Genomic DNA, 20,054 nt, shown 5'->3' on the forward strand with positions numbered 1-20,054 from the left:
ACATCAATGACCAAGCAGTTTAACTAATTAAGATTTATTGACACGATTGCATGGCAAACGTCAAACTTTTATCACCAATGTTGCAAACATTTCTCACACATAACAGTAATCAAAAAAGAACAACAACAACAGCAAGTAAGCTTTCCGTCCAGTATATTTTATTTTTATTACTTTTAAACTTAATAAATATTGTTAAAAAATCTATTTTTTTTACGTAATTAAGATGACAACACTTAGGCTATGACTTGATACCAGGTTTCTACTGGACATAAACACTCGCGGTAGAAAATATTGTAAACACCTCGATTCAAGGTCAAGCAGTGGACGGCGCAAACTACTACACGCCATTTGGTGGACGGCAGGTTGTATGCAAATTGCACTAAGGGTATTTTACGATTGGACGACAACTTCGATTAATTGGCAGCAGGTTGAATAATAATAATAGACACTAATAGCAGTTCTTATTCTATACGACGAGGAAATTTCAAATTTTGACACCGTCGTTAATATGATTGCGCGCTTACTAATATCATAGCAGGTTGATTGACGTACCAAAATCAAAGCATAGTGGTGAATATGATTTAGATAAACGCTACTTTATGGCTCAATATCGCAAGTTAAAATTTCAGTTTACAAGTAGCAGCCTTTCTGCATATGTGGCTGTTTCCGAACAAATTCGATGGTATTTGATCACGATAACAAAACAAAAAACAGATTCTTTTAACATGGGTGTATGATATATTACGCTTGATTTTTGAGGCAGCGCATGCCCAATGAACCTAGAATCAAGTTAGCAAGAAGAACCATTTAAACATTTAGGAGGGGTCAACCAAGATGTTGGCGGTTAGATCAGAGTTTTGTAGTTTGAATTTAAGGTAGAATGGCCTTCTACTTTTTCTTTCACAAAGAATAAAACGTGGGCAAGCTCACAAGCACATTATCGTTTACACAGTATGAGCACACCACAACGAATCAAGAACACTATAATAGTACGGCATAAAAAAAATAAAAGGCTACATGTTGTTCAAGTTTAAATGATTGAAAGCAAAAGTTGGAAGACATTTGATTTTATGGAGATATCGTCTACTGGTAAGATTTGATATAAATAAGGTTGACTGTGGATAAAAATACAGCGATCTACTGACAAAAAAACTTGTATTGTAAAGTCATTACATCTTACAAACACATCTTGCACCCTGAATAATAAGTTATATAGAGAAGAAAATACCATATATTACAAAGCCGGAATCTTTATTCAATTCATCCGACTTTTTGAAACTACAGGGCAGGCATTTTTGCAAACGACAAATAAAGTATGAACAAAAAGCAGCAAAACAAAAAAAATTAAATTTTCATCGAACCAGGCGCTGGATGTAGGCGGCCACGTCGGGCACTTTGGAAGCCTGCAAAGCGGCGATCAGCTGTTCGATATTGGCCTGCTGGCCATTGCACGTCAGCCACATTCGCAACATGAACGATCGCTGGCGAGCCGGCTCCTTGGGGTAGCGCCGCTCCACGTAGCTGATTATCCTTTGCGCGTTGCGCCACTCGTTCCGCACCGGTGACTTGCCGGCGGATGTCGACGACGCCGATGACGTCGATGATGAGTCGTCGCTGTCAGTGAGGTCCTTAGCGGGTGGAGCTGGAGATGCTTGAGGTGCCCGGGTCTTAATGTCGGGCAGGGCGAGATTTGAGACCACTTGCTCTGGCCACTGCAGGTGCTGGCAGAGTGTGGTCCAGTGCACGCCGTTGTCTTCAAGTCCACCCTCGATGTACGCGAATGCCTCACGCAAGTCTGTGAGGAAATTCGGGTATATGTTTATATTCCTATGGGCTATTGGTATATATTTTTGCATGAGTATTTTACCAATGAAACCTTAAAACACAAGTTTACAGATTTGAATATCATTATGGGACAGAAAAAATTGCAAGTAAACTGTATTATATAACTTAAAACTACGTACTGTCTAGCCGAGATTTGAGGACGAATGTCTTCTCTCTGACGGCGGGTAGCGGGATTCGTAGTTGCACAGATTGCAGTCGATTTCGTAGGATTTCGGGATCGGATTTCTCCAGGTAACGTTTGTTCCAGGCAGCTCTGCTGTTGTAGAACCTTTCCATTTTCTCTTGTAAGGACGCGGCGTATTCTTCGCTTATCCTCACTTTTTCTTGCATAGCATCAAGATCCGCTCGTTGGGATCGAACCCGGGACTCCATGAACTCGTAGCTACGAAAAAAAATACTTATATATACAATTTTCTAAAATTTTATTTACAATGATTTGTTCAATCTGTATTGTGTCGGCATAAAACGTTGTGGTGAAGAAAGAAAGTAGTTTTAGAGATATGTTAATTGCCTGTTGTTGGTCTAAAATACACAAATCAAGTACTGTCAAATTTGCTTACTTTCTGTCGCGTTGTTCGATTTTGGTCCCAAGCATTATTATTCGTTTGCGTAACGCTCGATGACGCGCCCTCAAGTGGTCTACATTTTCCGACGTTCTGCGCAAAGTAATCTCCAGCGTTTTTCGTTGGTCCTGGGATCGCTCCAAATCCTAAAACACCAAGTAACGAGTTAAACCGACGGACTTTAAGAGCAGGATGACAGTTAATAAGAGTACTCAATTAACTACTGTAAGAAGTTAAACAGAGTGAGTAAAATTACACTTATTTAAACTGCTCTCACTTCTCGCATTATGTCGATGTCGTGCTCCAATGTTTCCAGACGAGTGGAGTTGGTGTGAACTTCTGAGATCATGTGTTCCAATTCGCTGAGAAGTTGCCGGTGTTGCTGTCTCGCCTGTTTAAAAATATAAAATCGCTAAAAGGCCAGTACATGAAGCTACCTAAGTTTACCGCCAATATGGTATAATCACTGTTGATTTCTAACTTTCCTCACTTTTGGAGCCAGTATTTACATAAATTGTATAACAGAGCACAACAATACCTCTTGCCAAAGCCTCTCGGTTTTGATATATCTTCTGTGAGCTCTGTGAAGTCCAGATTTTGCCTGTCTCGTGTCGAGGACGTCGCGTTTTAACCAGAAGTTCGACTTGTCCGTTACGTCATTGAATTTAGTCAAAACGTCCGGTAGAAGGCGCAAGATAGCAAATCTATCACAATCGACCAAATCCGCGACCTGAGATTGTTAACAAGGACTGATGAGCAAAACTAAATAGCATATTTGGTTAAGTTTTGGCAAAAAACCTTTATTATAGAAAAAATTGTCATTATAACTTATAAATAAAATAAAAACACTCAAAAGCAACTTTTCAGAAACTATCGACGTGCGGGGTTGTTTTCCGTATTATAGTCTCCAGGGATATTATTTGCGGTAATATTTTTGAAAATAATAAATCGACTGTATAAAAAATATTTTAAAATTTTAAATGACACAATACTTTTCCTTTAAATCTTTAAAGGCGGTTATTTATTAAAGAAAAGTTAAATACCTCTGAAAGTTGAAATACTGTTTGCACATCACTTGTTTTAGTTGCCAAATCATGTTCTGCCGCCTTACCTTCTTGGACACGCCGTGGTTTGAAAAGATCGCGACGTCAATACTGTCTTGAGGAGGCCACAGAAGCTGGCGGATCTGGTTTAGGGTTTGGACAATGGCGAACTCGATCTGGTGCAGATCGCAGACCGGGTTTTTGTCAAGGTCTTCCGCCGTGTTCTCCTTGGCCCTATCTTTGTTAGCCCGCTGTTGTTGACCTTTAGACATGCTGTAACGTAGAGAAATGTAAGTAAGCCTGATTTTGGTCCGACTCAGTCGGGGAAGGCGTGACAACCATTACACACTATAACGGTTGTGCTCATGTAGAGAAACTTTCGGGCGATTTCGACTTAGTGAGGTTGAGTATGTTAAGGACTAATACTGTAGGTCAGTTGATGGTATGGGCGTGTTTGAGTTGGATACTTAATTTTAGCTTTTAGTATAAAAAAAATTTTAGCAGTTAGTATAAATACGAATTCATTTTTCAAAGAGACTAGTCACAAAAATCGTTGACGCTGTTGTTAAAAAGATTAACATACTCGATCGTTTCATCACGATTAGAAAACAAACACAACTATAGAAAATGCTGACTGACCTTGTCCGCTGCTGCTTGCAGAAGGTTTGTAAGGGCACTAGCACACGCTGAGAGAAGGTGGACAGCGTGTTTTGCAAAGTGCGCACGTGTCGATCCACGTCATCGACGAAGCGACGTAACCGGTCGTGACGTTCGCTCACAGCCACGTCATCACCATCGGCGAATGCGGGTTGCGACGGTGGCGAAGTCCTACGGCGCAGCGGCGACGCTAACCTGGCGCTGCCGCGGGAGGCAGAAGGCGACAACGAAACGTTGGTGATCGGTGGGTAGCGGACGGCAAGGGGAAGGGGCGAACGCTGCTTCTGAATATGCACTTGCTGCTGAAAGACTGACGGCAGTGTGCAGACGCCGGCGTTCCTGACGTTGCGCTGGGCGTCTTCGGCTTCCTGGCCAAGTCGCGAGATGGACTCGCTGCGCGTGCACCCGGTGATGGCGGCGCGGACCACGGACTCGTGCAGTGTGAGCATGAGGCGCAGTGCGTTGAGGCTCGGCGCCGCGTGTTTCCGCACGGTGTCGCTGATGGGTTCGCAAGTGTGCGCGGCCAACTCGGCCAGTTGCTTGACGTCGCATGCCGAATCGGCAATCTGCGAAGAAAAAGTTTTGTTGCACCATCGAAACTTAGGAGGCTCGGATATCGTTCCGTTTATCGTATTTCCATTAGATTAAAAAACTGGCTGCAATTTAACTTTAATTTGACCGTGGCTTTGTTTTCCGTTGTCCGTGGTTTTTTTGCAAAACTGCATAAATTTCGCCGACTTTTTAGGAGGAAAAGAGTCATCACAACACAGAACGCAAATAACAACGATTAAGGTTTTAGGCAATTATTTTGGAATTTTGCTACGGTACCAGAAACCGCGAAGAACCTTTTCCAGGAGGTGATTGGTCGAATGCAAAGCACATCTACTTCGGCTGTGCCTTTGGTTCGTGCGGCTCGCCATGCTGTGTTAAGGCATTGATTTAGGGCTATGAATTATTTAATGCGTTCGATTTTGTTTTTTCAACAAATAAACTTGGTTGGGCATGACGTAGAAGGAGGGATTAAATTTTCTAAGAAAATCCTTCTTACCTTTGTTTAAGAACTTTACCCAATAATGTTGAAAACGTTTGTGGTTTAATTGAATTGAATGGCGCAAACTTTATTGAGCAGTAGATCGTTAAACTTTAGGAAAGAGATGAATAACGTCAAATATCTTCAAAAACGTACATGGGCAGTTTATGAAATACTGCGTTTCTTTTTAATCTATTTCGTGGAGGGATATTTTAGGAGGTACAATATCGTAACAAACATTTTGTAAACTTTTTTGCAACAATTTGAAATGTTTAACCGGACCTAATCAAGGGTTAATAGTCGTTTTAACATTTTAGTTACCAATTCTGTAAATATAAGTCGCAGATAAGGATATTTGTTTACTAAATAATAGATAGATCTATGGCTGCAAAGTTAAACTGTCGGCCCTGAACAGGCATGTTAAGAAAATGTCGACAAAGCTATAGGTAACCGCTAAGGGGTCTCCTTCACGTGAAGGGAACCTATTTATTATTCAAAACAAGATTCAGGTTATCCCGGCGTTTCTACATTAATGCTATCCACGCCCTCAAAGGAGACTAACCCTGAAAGTTAAATACTAGGCTTTGGGACTAAATCGTGCACATCGCGGCCAACAAGACGAATGAAAAGGCGAGCAGGTGGCCGGGGGGGTGCTTCGCAACGCAACACAGCGCAGTTGCCTTTGACTTCGACGGCTCAACATGCGCTGCATTAATGGCAAGACCATTGCGGCGACTCCCCTTCCGCTTTCCACGCCCTTATGACCGCGACACGTCAACTTCTAATTTTAGGCGCCATGGGGAGGCATTTGAGCGGAGCGTGTCGCAATGGAGTCGCCGCGGCAGCAGTCGTCTTGTACAACGATTTGTAGCAATGCCGCTAAGCGATACCTTTGTGGAGTTCGGCGACGCTGAATAGTAACATAACAGGTGCGCCCGATCGCGACAGCTGCGCCGTTTTACCCGGGGGAGTGTTTTTTGTTGTTAGGCCAATTTAGCGCGACACATGCATTTGTTCTCACCACTTCGAGCAAATAACCCACCAGAGTCCGACCTACTGTGGATTAGAGGGCAGTTATTTTTACCATCGTACAACGCGCGTAACGTGTTTTCTCACTTCTCAGTATTTGCTTTGCTAATTTGAACTTTGCTCGTTGTAGCTTCTGTATTTGGATCTCGCGGGTTTGTTTAAAACTTAACAGTCGCACGAAGGCATTCCGCATGCAAAATAAGGGGCTGTGCGCTCTCCCGCGATCAGCACGTTTACCACCAGCGCTACTGTTGAATTAAGCAAGAGCCGTCGATGATAAGGCGCCAATCAAACACGCTAAGATAAACAGTGGATTGAGTGACAAACAATGTGCAAGTACCTTTGGCGATACGGCAACATTGTCACTGTGGGAAAAGCACATAATGGTCGACGTTTAATTAACAACACATCATCATTAACGCCACTTTCCTTATCGAACGCAAGTTTGGTTATTCCGCGTGCAATTCAGTTAATTTATATGCAATCACTTGTTGCCTATTGCCAAACATCATAAGGGGAAATGTATATTAAATTTTACATTGGTTAAAATGTCTGCGACACCTTCTGGGCAGACCAGCTGCTATACGTTGTTTAATAACACAAATTAAACATGACAGATTTACCGCGTGGATTTGCATAACGATGTTCTTAAAACCTTATTTCCATTTCTACGATTTCTTTACTTATTTAAACCCGAGACACAGCTGAATTTGAGTATATATTATTTATGTTAACATATCATTTTCCAGATATCTTCCGTATATTTATCTGCTTACCTCTTTGTGTTGCGACTTGATGTTGGAAAGTGCCGACTCCACGGACTTGTGAATTGCGTCCAGCGTTATTTCGCCGCGAGTTAAATCCATGATCCGCACTTTTTGTTTTCCGTGGCCTTTGGCCGCTTCATGTGACCAATTTTTTGCTTCGCGTTTTATCGGCCAGGTCTTGCTTTTAGCGCACATTCAACTATTGCACTGTCGTATCTACGTCGCTTTTATTTGGTCTATCTCTGCAACGATATAGTGATAAAATAGTAAAACATTTGACAACGACGGCAGAAATCTTTGCAACATTTTTAGGTTATGCCAATAAAATACCTTTCAATACAAATTCGGCCTAGTTTATTCTCACTGTTTGAAGTACAGCATAATAATATTACAGCGTTGCTTTTGGTGATAACTTTAAAATAATTCCTTTAATGCTGTGTAATGTAGCGACATATCCCTTTTCTATATACCTAGCTTTACTGACAACCCACATAGAAAATGAACAGTTTAAATTTTCTCTAAAAACTTAATCAGTAACAATCAACCATGGAGAACGAACAATATTCCGTTCTGACAACAAAACATAGCTCACAACCAAAATTGTCGTACAAAGGATAACATCTATTGCGGAAACATACTCTAAAGACTCGTTACAAACACGTCGCCCCCAAATGCTCAACTCAATCCCGTAGACTTTTAAAACAAAAGGAGGGTCGTGCGAATGCGTTTTCCACTCAGCGACGACGACGGGACGACTTCTAAAGAAAAAAGGATCCCCGCCAGAATCGCCCCGCTTTGTCATTAAAGGGAAATAGAAGTCGCCTCGTGTTCTGACACACGACACGAAAGTCAGTGGTGCCTTCATCCTCGGGGGCCGCAGCGGCATCGTAACTAAACAAGTTGATTGTGTTCAACGAAACAGAGCGTCGGCTTCCTTTACAGAAAAGTTTCGCGATGATAAGAAGCGATTGTCGATCACAGAAAAAGCTTCAAATAAATCCGATTTCAGGTATTTTTTGCTGGTCTGCTGCTTTCGCTGTTCAATTATGCGGAGGAACCTTTGATGTCATTCTACTGTAAAATCATCCGTTCGTTGTTGTAGTGGAAACGTGAGATGATTTCATACCTTCTAGCTGTTCGCTTATTCTTTATGTTGCAAAAATTGAATACGCTAATATAGGTTCATTGCACCATACTATTAGAAATCGATTTCAAATCGCCTTATTCAAGTAACGTCGACCTACATATTGCGACGAAGTTCTGATGGTAAAACGTCGAATTCGAACAATACATAATGGCAAAGGTGGCAAGTAGGGCGTATCCTTGCTTTGCGACTTACTATTACATCGTACTTTTTCTCTGAGGTCCTTTTTAAAGGGCCCGCTCCCCAAGAAATTAACGCCAGACTGAACTTGAAAGAGCGAATTACCGCTGAATGATAGCTATTTTTACATTTTGTGATCCAAAACAATATACGCGGATTCAAACAAGTATAGTGGCAGCGCAATACTGTCCACCATATTAAGTTAAAACAACCCAAATTGTCACAACCTAAAAACAAATCAAACCCATCAATTTGATATGTGTAGTTAAATATTGTCATAATTCTACTGCAAAACAAAAAATGCAGCATTGTATATGACATCGACTGGAGAATCAACTTTTTGTGCTTTCCCTATATGCTCAACCACGACATATGAATAAAATTGGAACAATTAGGCATTTACCGCCTGTTATGAAAGGTGTCGTACAGCCACTCTGAGCTGCGCAACGCATCAAGCCTTCGATCGAACCCGAACGACACGCTCCATCGTAAGTCACGCTTGGGTTAGGATACGGAAGGTCACGTGATGGTTTACCCTGTTCCGGGAGTTAACATTTCCTTGGGGGTAACTCGGCTTTGCAACTTAAGCCGACGGTGGAACTGACATGAGACGTGCGCTTGTCAAAGATTCTTTATTCTTGCGAGTGAGGTGGTTAGAACGCCCACGTTATGACGTACATCTGTTGGTGGGGAACGCCGGTGTTGTTTAAAGCATAGAAAAAGTAATCCTTTCGCGCACACTTCACTGGATCAAAAAACGCTTCTTGTGCGTTTGTGGATCTGTAAGTTGCCTGTCTATTTTATCTCTTATTAATTTGAATGCACCAAACAATCATCATGTGACCGATATCATTTGCTTCACAATAAAATATCATAACTTTAAAAACTAACGAGAAATATTAGGGTTGACTAATATGGAACGTGCCTTGCAACATAAATATACTGTTGCTTTGAGTAATATTAAAAGCGTAATGGTTTTAGCAAAATATAACTATGAATGTCAAATCAATTTTCACGAAAACGAAGTATAACAGTAATAAAATATTTCCTATATCACGCTGAAGTTTATATCTGAAAGTTTGGCGTGCGATAGCTTAGATTGCTTTATATTCATCTTGCTAGTACTCTTGAATTACTAAATATTGCCGGAATGACTCATTGGTTAGTCAGAGGGAGGTGGCCGCCACACCCGAGACAATTTGCTGCAGATTATTTTAAACACTTTTTCAAGTTGAAACGCTTGGATGGCAAGCGTGTGTGTGCAAAATGAAGATTGCCAGTTGCTTGTGAGAAACTCTCTTTTACTATGGAGCAATTAATGGCCCGTGCAGTCTTTATATAAAGAAAGAAAACTCCGCTACAATTTTGCTAAATTTTTTAACAGACCAGCCAAAAAAAAAAAACATTGAGGAAAGCAACGTTCTTACATTTAGCCAGGCGTTCATCGTCTACGATAGGTCTTGTTTTAAAATCAACAAGTCTAATTGCCAGTTTGCAGAAAAGCCTGAAGTAGTCACCAGCGGTACGCACTCGTGTTTCAGTGAACTCCGGCGGACCACCCGATTAAAGAAAACAGGTTCGACTCGGTCTCACGCTCGTAGAATAACGATGTACTGACAGCGATACGTGGAGCGCCAAACCGGGATTCTTATTTTAGCCTGGGGCGAGAAAAGCGTCAGATTTTTGCGATCGCTTTGTTGCCATAAGGCGTCACGGAACGGTTTCGCTTTTAAACCGAGCAAGTTAAAATCGCTCTGGGATGGCGAGAATTCGGGGCGTGGCCCCATCTCGGGTACGGGGTGCACGTAGGCCACACCCCACGGTCCAGACGTCCGGCCCTCGGTGCCTGTGGTACGATTGACCGGTTATATTTGCACCTGGTTAAATTCATTAGTAAATAGATCAGGCGTTTTTCCATTAAAGGAATTTCTTTCCAGGCAAAAAATCAGCCGAAAATAAACGTTTTTTTCCAGTCTGCGCAATGAAAAAACTGTATTTACACAAATGTATGTTACAGGCCTATTTCTTAGATTTAAATTGTCCTCACAAAAGTCGTGGAAACGTCGTCTACGCTAATTCATGATACAATCCACAACTCGTAATGCGGGGCACAGCCTAAAATAAAATACAACAACACAGTACCATCCAATACATTAATGGCGTCTGTTTCGCCGGGCTGACTCAGCACGACATTTAAACCAATGAAGGGAGAGGGCTGCGTTTTGTCAGGATATCGTCGCAACTCGCAAGTAAGCCGGGAGGCCGCAGGGCACTCCTTGACACAGACCCAGTAAAAGTCATTACATTTAGCTTCACGTTTCACTCTGCTTAATGTAAACTGCTTTCTTAAGGAGGCCTGTCTGTCGAATGATATCATGGCAGCGAACATAACCACGTCTCAAGGTATCTTTTTCCAACCCCGCACATGATAAAATTTAACACCTTGGTTAGATAAAAAGCCCATTTTCCAAAGCAGACCGTTTTTCGTTCGTGTGGTTATTTAACACCGATTACAGCTTGAAACGTTTACTATACTTGTGTAGACACGAAAATCGATCTGTCTAGCAAAGGCAACCTGCAATATTAACAAGGTTTTTTATGTTTAATCGTTGAAAACGAATTATGCTAAAATCCGTCTGCGTGTCATTTTTTTGAAAAACACTACCAACCTTTCCGTATACTTGTAAGATAACCAAAGTGCCATACGGTTCAAAACAATCACATCAAAAATGCGATTAAGTTTAGCTTGCAAAGCTTGACTGAGCTTTTGCGTGCTGCGGTATGTGTAAGAGGTTCTGGGCCTCGGTCAATTACGACAAGGCCCGGTTACAGGCCTGGCCCTCATTCATGTGGTCAGAATAAGTCCTAATTCTACTAAACGGCAATTATGTGGCACCATGTTCAAATAGCATGACGTGCTTCCATGCAAATGTTTTAATGCTAAACGTTAAACATTTCTTGCTTCAATCAAAACTCCTCGTTTAGATGTCGTATACTGGTATGACACATGACAGCAAACACGATTTTAGAATATTTGTAAAACCCATTAGGCTTAATTGTACTGTAGTACGAAAATAATATTCAACTTTAAGATACTTAATTATACTTTGCTCGTAGCCTTCTCTTGCCCAACGAAGTTAGAAAACTGTACTATCTGGCCTTTATAACTTGTATGTGCTGACCTTTCTATGTGTGTTATTTATTACATTAATTGAACCGAGCTCTCCTCACCCGCCTTGAACTATTCAACTCGCAAAATACTCTCCTTCGACTTGCTTTCTGGATACTACTTCCCAGCGACCACTCGCGCCTTGTGTAAAACCGCCAACGCTACTTTTAAAAGTCAGGCCGTCTCTGTAACGCATAAAGCCTTACCCAGGCTGACTGCAGACCTGACTACTCACCCTGACGCACCGCGATCCACCCGCGAGAAAAAACACTGAACTTTTTCAGGCGCCGGTTCCGCCTGAACCGACTTACCCTGCCGCCTTCTTTCTGTTTAGAGTTATTTTTTCGAAGCAATACAACGCAACGCGATCGCTCGCTCGCTGTATTCCTTTCACGCACGGGGCAGCATCTGTCGAGCGACCAGCGACTTTATTCTTTGCACAAACCCATGAAAGCTGTTTTGCGCGCAATATAATAAATCTTGTTAAAAGTAATACCAACTATTTCCTATTACAAGCTCTTATTCTTATTTTAGCCGAAAATTTTAACTGGTAATGACACAACACATTATATAGATTGGGGTGATTGGTTTACAGAAATATTATATGCCATATCGTATATAAAAAATAGTAGCTCAGTGAGTATAAACGCGAAATCGTATCGACGTTTTCTCCCAATTCCGTGCCTACATCCTGAGCGTAACTAAACTTCCCCTAACGCCCACACATGAATCTACTCTCTCTCCAACAAAGGCGAACTGGAGGTATCTTACACACTAAAGCATCAATCAGACGTTAACCGATCCCCCAAAAATGTGCACGAATTATAAATAATCCCCACAGGCTTTATACATAAAGGGAAAATCATTTCAGCGAACAAAATACCCGCGACCATATGAAGGCCTTAAGACAATTTTGGGCTTTACGGGATCAGCCATGAAAAAGCAACCATGTTTGTTTTAACGTTGTTTTTCAACACAGAGAATTCAAAGGCACCTCTTACTTTACATTCTCGAAAACGTATATTCTACAAATAGATATACAAAAAATCTAGTTAAACTATACTTTAATCATAGTGAAGCTAAGAAATAAACCAACTAATTTTTAGCAGAAGTTTGATTTTTGACTTACAGTTCAAAATATTTTCTAAATAAACCCGCTTACATTTTTTTAATTTGTTATCGCAGATCATTTTCTTTCCTACTTATATCTAGTTATTATGGAATTGTATCCTTGGTTTTCTAAACAGCAACCTTTAAAACAAATTGTGACGCCCAGTGTACCAGTATGCTGCAGCTGTAATTTAATACATCACGAATTGAAAATTTTACAAGTATTTGCCGAGCGGCTCGTTACGGCACGAATGCAATAAAACAGAGTAAACCCAAAGTGACAAAATTGATGGGATACTTCGACGCAAGCTTGTAGCGCGTAACAAGTTAAAGTGAGACCGACGGTTTAGCACAAATACACAATAGATTTACGTCCTTTGTTTAATCTAGTCCCTTAAATTATAGCCGAGCCTAAATAGCAAATGATTTTTTAAAACATTTGTTTCTGTGTTAAACTATATCGTTGAAACACACAACTCGTAGCAACAGAAACAACACAAGGCTAATGGCCTATTCCTTTCAACGACGTGACGCTATCACAGCGACTTGCACTCTGGCTGTCAAGGCAAATGGAAGTCGATTTTAGACGAGGCGTGGTTCGATTAAAATTTGATTTCCCCCGTGTTCTCGCCATCCATTTAACTTCGATCGGTAAAAACCCTGGGGAGACTGCGAAGCGTTCAGCCCAGCCTGTAAAATCTTCCATAAACAGCGAGAAACAACGAGATTTATCAGTTAAGTCGGCCGCTAGCAGAACGATAAACAACTGGGCGGACAAATGTTACTGCGGCGTTTTGTCTTTGTAGTATGCTAACTATCTTTTATATTCAGTTGCTCATGTTTCCGAGCCTTGGAAGTTTTACTGGCTTTGTCAATTCAATTTGTTAAAAACTTGCGTTTTTGCATATTTGCTGTTATACAATATTTTAGTTGGACCGTGCACCAGTTTTTAAGTATTATATAAATTTTTTAAGTATTTTAGAAGTCCGATAACGATTTATCCAAGTGTTTATAAGACTAACGAACAACGAAATTCATGCTGATTCCATTTAGACCAATATGTAGTCTATACTCTATGGTGTCATACATGGTACGAATATAACAAAAAAAATCTCTCATAAAACGCACTTTACTTTTACGGCAGCGTTTTCTGTCGGCCTATGTAAAGTGCATTGAAACCGGCATCAAAGTCGCTTCCACACCAGGACACTGAGCAAATACAGGAAGGCCGTGAAACGCACGTTAAATCTACAAGCATTCGGTTCAAAGACGCCTTGTTTTACTTCCTTAAATTCAACTCCATTAGCCGATAGCGACCCTAGGCAACCGAAGCTCTACGATAAAACTACTCAGAAATCTTGGTGGAATTTGGCTTCGGCGCAAAGCCACCCTAAAGCACTCAGTTACGGCATACAATCACTGTCCCGTTAACAGAACAGCAACCGCACTGGTAAAGTAGCCGCAATCCAAAACAACTTGCTGGCGATTTTATTTACACTGCAAGCGCCAAAAGGTCTTGTTGAAACAACGCGACGAAATGGGTTACGGGCGCTTTTGCGGGTATCAAAACAAGTCATTTCCCGATGAAACGTCAATGAGATTTGTATTTGGACTCCATAGTTTAAGAGTTTCCTGAACAAAACTAAGAAAATACAATTAAATGAATTAACCGCAGCGTTTAGGGTTTTCACATACGGTAACTGAATTGGATGACGTTTTTGATCTTATCTAGCAATACAACTTAAACCATATCGGTTGCAATTAAACCATCAAGGGCTATAGAAAAAAATTGTCAAAGAATACACTAAAGTTAAACCATCCAAAACCGCAGTAAAATGTTGCAGGTGTTCTTGAATTTGCAGTTTAAAAAGAAGCACCGATCCTGGAACGATTGCGTGCTGCATCTCTTGACTCCTGGGCTCCCAATCTGTTTGTGGTCAAACCGAGCGAAGCTTCTCGTCGCCCGCATCTAAAGCGGCAGGCGATGCCAAAAGCAAAACACGGTTGCATGCCATTTAAGCATTTGCACGTCCGGTGGCGAACGATAAAGCCCGCAAGGTACTGCGTGTTTGGATCGTCGACTGTATGCGCTATCAATACAAAGGCAGCAACTGCTGGGGGCCAGTGTTGAATTGCCGCCCCTCAATGAGCCGATCGTGCCCCCGCACAAGTGGCTAGTAGGGATTGGGTTGCCGTCTTGAATGGGTCTGGCTGGCTGCCCCATCGCACTTCGAATCGGTCCCCACGCTTCTATTCTTTCAAGTCAAGTCGAGCAAAGCTGACCGAAACTACCGACGAAGTATCGGCACAATAGAGATGTGTGGACGTGGCCTTTTTACTGCGCCCGGTTTATATATCTCTGTTGATTTTTGGCGCCATAGCAACGCCTTGGAGGTGGAAATTAAATTATCGTGACATTTTAACGACCCAAAATGACGATAAAGTCATGATTTTACGTAGACGGTTAAAAATAAGTTATATGCAATAAAATGCTTGTAACTAACTTTTATAACAGATATTGTCATTACATCTCTCGAAAACAATGATCTAAAGTTCTTCGTTTTCCGAAATTGTATTTACGCAATTCGTATAGTTATCCTATGAATATAAGGAAATTCAGATCTGAAATCATTGGCTGCCTTTATCATCTATTCTATAGTAACCATTACGTCAGTGGATTTGGAAATTTAAGTAACTCCCAAATATATTAGATTTCTCTTTACTCGGCGAAAGTAAACAGCTATTCCCACTCCGACGTTCCTGCCATACTTGTTTCTTTTAAACCTATTCGGGTTGCGCACAGCAATGTTGACTTGTCCCGGGCACGGATAAATATCGGATTGAGACAGATCCGAGTAAACACGAGTATCGAGTTACCGCGATTGGCTCACATCGTGCACGCATTCTCATCCTGAACACAAGAACTGATCTCGCAACAATGGACCTATCAGCCTGACAGCTAAGCACTTAGTCTCGCACTCAGGCCAGCGACTATTAAGGCAATTAACACCACCTACGGACAACACGGCCAACGTTGTTGGATTCTTGTCGGATAAGTTATCGAAATGATTGCTCCACGTGTAATTAACCGCCGATAAAGCCGAAATGCATGCATTATGATAGTGTATAATTCACGGAATCTCGCAGCCTGAAGAACAACGTGCGCATGGGACTGAATCCACGTGCCAAGCTATAAGTGACTTGCTACGGATCACTTAGAGTCTTAGAAGGCATGACAATCAATTTAAACAAATTCCTATTTTTTTTACAAATTTTAATACATTAGGATACAAATAGTTTATTATAAATTATGGGAGGTGTATGATTTACAAAAAACGAAAACACTTGCGTTAACACTTTTTAGGCAATCTATAATGCAACACAGGATGGCATTTCTTTTATCTTTGACCGGACGCTTTAAATCAGGGGTCGGCAACATTTTGCTAGTCGCGGGCCAAAACCAAACACAAAATGTTATTTAAGAATTGTGCTATTAAAATGTTATAACAACTTTTAATCAGGCGGGCCTCGTATCTTTTCACGCACTTAGAAAATGTATTTAATTGCTTACGGAGGCAGTAAAGTGTACAAGAAGCGTTTGTTTGGTTTAAAATTCGAGTCCACAGGTCGTCATCGATACTACGAATGAAAAGTGTAATAAAACTAATTTGAAGAAACGAGATAACCTTCATAATTAATGTAGTTCAGTGTTATTAATCTTTTTGTGTCCGGGCGCACCTGGCGAGCGAAGGAGCGCGACTTTTTTTTATACCGGCATTTCTTATTTCTTGCAAATTTTTATTTTGCCGAAAATAAAAAAAATGTTAACAAATATATGCCCAATATTTTTAATTACGTATTCCGTTTGTCCGCGACGCATTTGGCAGCCTTCCACAGCGCAACGGTATAGAAACGCTGATCGATTTTAAAAGACAGCTTCCAAACGTAAACCAACCAAACGTAGAAAGATCATTGGCGCGCAGCGCGAAAACTTTCCCAATTGCGTATAGGTAAAATAGAGAAAAAGTAGGCCTATTTGAAATGGACTCGTGGGCCAGATCCGACCCGCGGGCCGTAGGTCGCCGACAGCTGCTTTAAATTGATGCTCTACAAACGACTTGATCCTTTTTTATCATAATTTACATTAACGATTAAATAAGGCCATGGCCATATTTTGACTACGATTTATCCACGGTCATATAGCAAAACAACAAGGTACAGATCAATTGATGTCTAGGTCCGTTTTGCCATGCGAGCTGGTCATTCACTTAGCAAGACCAACTTGTTGCTTTTTTGTCACACTATTGCACTTTGCCTATGTTTGATGTCGTTCCGTCACCTAAAATACCATTGCGGGCAAATTTAATTAGCTGTGAGGCTGTGTAGGCATGGAGCCTGTGTGCCAGCGACCCAGCAGCCGTTCAAAGCACGGTGCGCGTTTTGCAATTTGTTACGACTTGGGCTATATTATATTTATTTCGAGGTTGAGTTTGTTGTTTAAATTTGCGGTCGTATAGCGCCTTTGCGGGGGATTCGACATGCGTGGGAATGCCAGCGAGCCACGCACGATCGAACGCAGATTAAGGGTAAATACAATAGTTTTTTTCGCAAAAGCTGTATTGCATTTAGAACAGTTTTTTTCGCATTTACTCAAATAATTTTGTAAACTTCTATAATACGTGAAAAGGGCAAAGAACCAGAATTTAAGTAACTCAATCCTCGAATATATACTACAAGCCATTAAATTGTTTACGGGAGATCAAACGTCCTCTTTGACATAAAAATGTCTACCGTAAGTACGTAGCGTCAGCAATTATCTTAATTGCGGGGAAAACAAACTTTTCGTCCGCCCCCAGTTATGTCGTTTGCGTGGTAGGCATTTTCAAAATAAATGGCAGGTTTTAAACTTATGTTTTGTAAACCACTCGTTTTGTCATTCCGTTACGTTATGCACCAGTTTAGTCAACGCAAAATAAATTCACCCAGTCTTCTGGTGAAATTCAAAACCTTTAATTCTGAGATGACACCGCATATAGAACCTTTTCGCGTAGTAATACTTACACACTCATTCACTTACTATGTAAATCCTCCTTTGATTCATGCTATAAGATATTTAAACTCGTAATTTTTCAACAGAGAAAATAGTATTAAATAAATAGTTTGGACCAAGCAAATATCTCTCTGTTGGTAAAATTATATAAAACAAGTCATGTGGCGGGGAGTTTACCTGCAACAGAAAGTAGCTAAATAACATTGTGTGAAAGAAGCATTAGGTAGGGATTTCCAATTCAAGCAATCGAAAAATATTTACACCGCACCCGTTTAGACGCGCTACCCCACTACATTCAATTCGACTTTATTTTCGACATCCGATGCGCACAATAGTATATTGCCCAACTCGTCATCCCAAGTTCGTGTTTGTTTTACGTTCGGTCGCTATGGCAACCGTAACCGCGAGCCGAAATAAGTCAGGCTTCCCCGGCGCACAATGAAGTTGCTGCTAGACCATGGGCGTAGCGTGACGCAACTCGGGGTATTTGGGAACGCAGGGGCTTCTCGGAGCCTTTCAACGCCGTGTGACCCGTGGCTGACAGTTTTTTGAAAGTAAAACAGACTGAGGTGTAGTAAGTTTGGGGGAGAGGAAATGTATATTAACCCTAAGGAAACTTTTCAAAGTCGTGTAAAATTCAATTTACCTTTTTCAGAGTTGCGTTAAATTGAGTTACCAATTGCTGATTATAATTTTAAATGGCGGAAAAAAAGATTTTGGTTTGTCGATAAAATTGAATGGTACAAAAGCAGACAAGAATGCCGTAAAATCTATACTTTTCATCTTTGTAGTAAAGTTCTTTCAACAGCAACACTAAACCTGAAGCTTCACAAACCACTTTCAAGTTAAACTCGCTGAAAACCGCGGTAATAAATCACCACGCTCCATTCAAAACAACGGTTTTCCCTTCCCGCCTGAAACAATAGATTTGTCGCCTCGCGGTTGGTGCGAATCCCAGAGAACATTCTTCGTGGCAAAGAACGTGAACGGCAAATGAAAACCGTTCCGTCAATAGCGGGGTCGTCCACGCACCATCAACGTCATGCCAGGCGTTCCGGAAACAAAACGTCAATCAGAACGTTTGTTCTTCGCGTAAAACAATACGCGGTAAACACCATTGTGCGGGCCGACAGCAAACCGAAAAAAACACAATCGTAAACTCGGAGAAAAAAATAGTAAGCTGTTTTTTTCGCTTGGCTGCTGACGGCTGACGGTATAGGGAAAGAAAATTTCCCGTGAAAGATGACAAATCGTCCACATCGCGTTGGATCAACGTCATTTCGGGAAGTACCACACATCACATTCTGCATCCTTTGGTACAGAACCGAGTTACTTTCATATAGTGTGATGTTGAAATTTTTTTGCAATAATAAATAATTAAAGTCTATCAACATGGTTTAACGTCGTAAATACAAAACGTTCTCATACCAACCAACCAAATTCTACTAAAAGTTTTCAAATATTTACTTTTTTTTAATTCTTATCTCACAAAACAATTTTTTTTAAATCATATAGAAGTTCTAGCCAGTTGTTGCAATTCGTCCAAGCATGTCGCATAATCCATAAAAAATTCCAATAATTTGAAAAACCGGGCATTCCTGTTTCGTGCGAAAATATGAATCAGCACTATCCCACAGTTTGTAACTCATTGGGCATGCGCGACGTGGCTTTGAAATTTTCAATTGTGAACGAGCCATTTTAAAATACTTCACCATTTTTAGAGCGTTTTTTTGTTAACGTACATCGTACGGTCAGCAAAATGCACAAAACGTATCTATTGGATTTTGCACATCATTTGTAGGCTACATATTTGCATTAACGCTTGAACTTTGTTATATTAAATCACATCAAAATGAAAGCAACACTTATAACATTTTTTTTTACTTTTTTAATGTCGACACTGCACGGTTAACTGCTGTAATGTTTTAAAAATCTGTATGGGGGTGCTTTATCCATGCACATAAACTTTATCTCATTAGAATGCTAACTGACAACAAAATCTGGCACAAATTGGCAGCTTAATTTGTTTGCCTCTTCTGAGTAGACTCTTGCTGCTGATGGATACGTTATTTAAATTGCTAACGAATCGATCCTTATTACAATTAGACTAATCGATATACGCTGATTGTATATTAAAATCTTTCTGTTTATATTCAGGCGTATACCTTTGCGCTACGACTTACATATTGTGAAGAAATAAAAATCCAAATAACAACTCTCTCCCTTCGACATAACAACGTCAAAATGCAAGATCACGTTGTGCTGCTCGGTAAACGAACAGCGCAATTACCTTGCAAGCGACTGGAACGCAATTTACGACCTGCGTTGTTCGTCGTTGTGACTTAGCCTGTAGTAAATAGGACTTCGCCGCTGATGGATTTTGTACCTATATGCGCAGCTAAAGATTCGCCGTATGCCTCGGGCGGTTTGCCTTACCAAAGGTAGTTGAAACCGATTATGCTCGCCA

General features: G+C 40.9%; 1 protein-coding gene across 1 annotated transcript; it reads right to left on the bottom strand.

The window, feature by feature from the left end:
* Positions 1 to 24: 24 nt before the first annotated feature.
* Positions 25 to 7,534, bottom strand: LOC146160922 (uncharacterized). The gene is made up of 8 exons (XM_083384003.1): positions 6,944 to 7,534; positions 4,091 to 4,674; positions 3,520 to 3,724; positions 2,947 to 3,138; positions 2,686 to 2,799; positions 2,406 to 2,554; positions 1,965 to 2,227; positions 25 to 1,795 (listed from the first exon to the last, which is right to left on the bottom strand). The coding sequence occupies exons 1-8, from the start codon at positions 7,127 to 7,129 to the stop codon at positions 1,353 to 1,355; spliced, it is 2,136 nt and encodes a 711-aa protein (XP_083240129.1). The 5' UTR covers positions 7,130 to 7,534; the 3' UTR covers positions 25 to 1,352.
* Between the last annotated feature and the right edge of the window lie 12,520 nt (positions 7,535 to 20,054).

The sequence above is a fragment of the Ascidiella aspersa genome, chromosome 3, assembly GCF_963924565.1.
Source record: "Ascidiella aspersa chromosome 3, kaAscAspe10.2, whole genome shotgun sequence".
Taxonomy (NCBI): Eukaryota; Metazoa; Chordata; class Ascidiacea; order Phlebobranchia; family Ascidiidae; genus Ascidiella; species Ascidiella aspersa.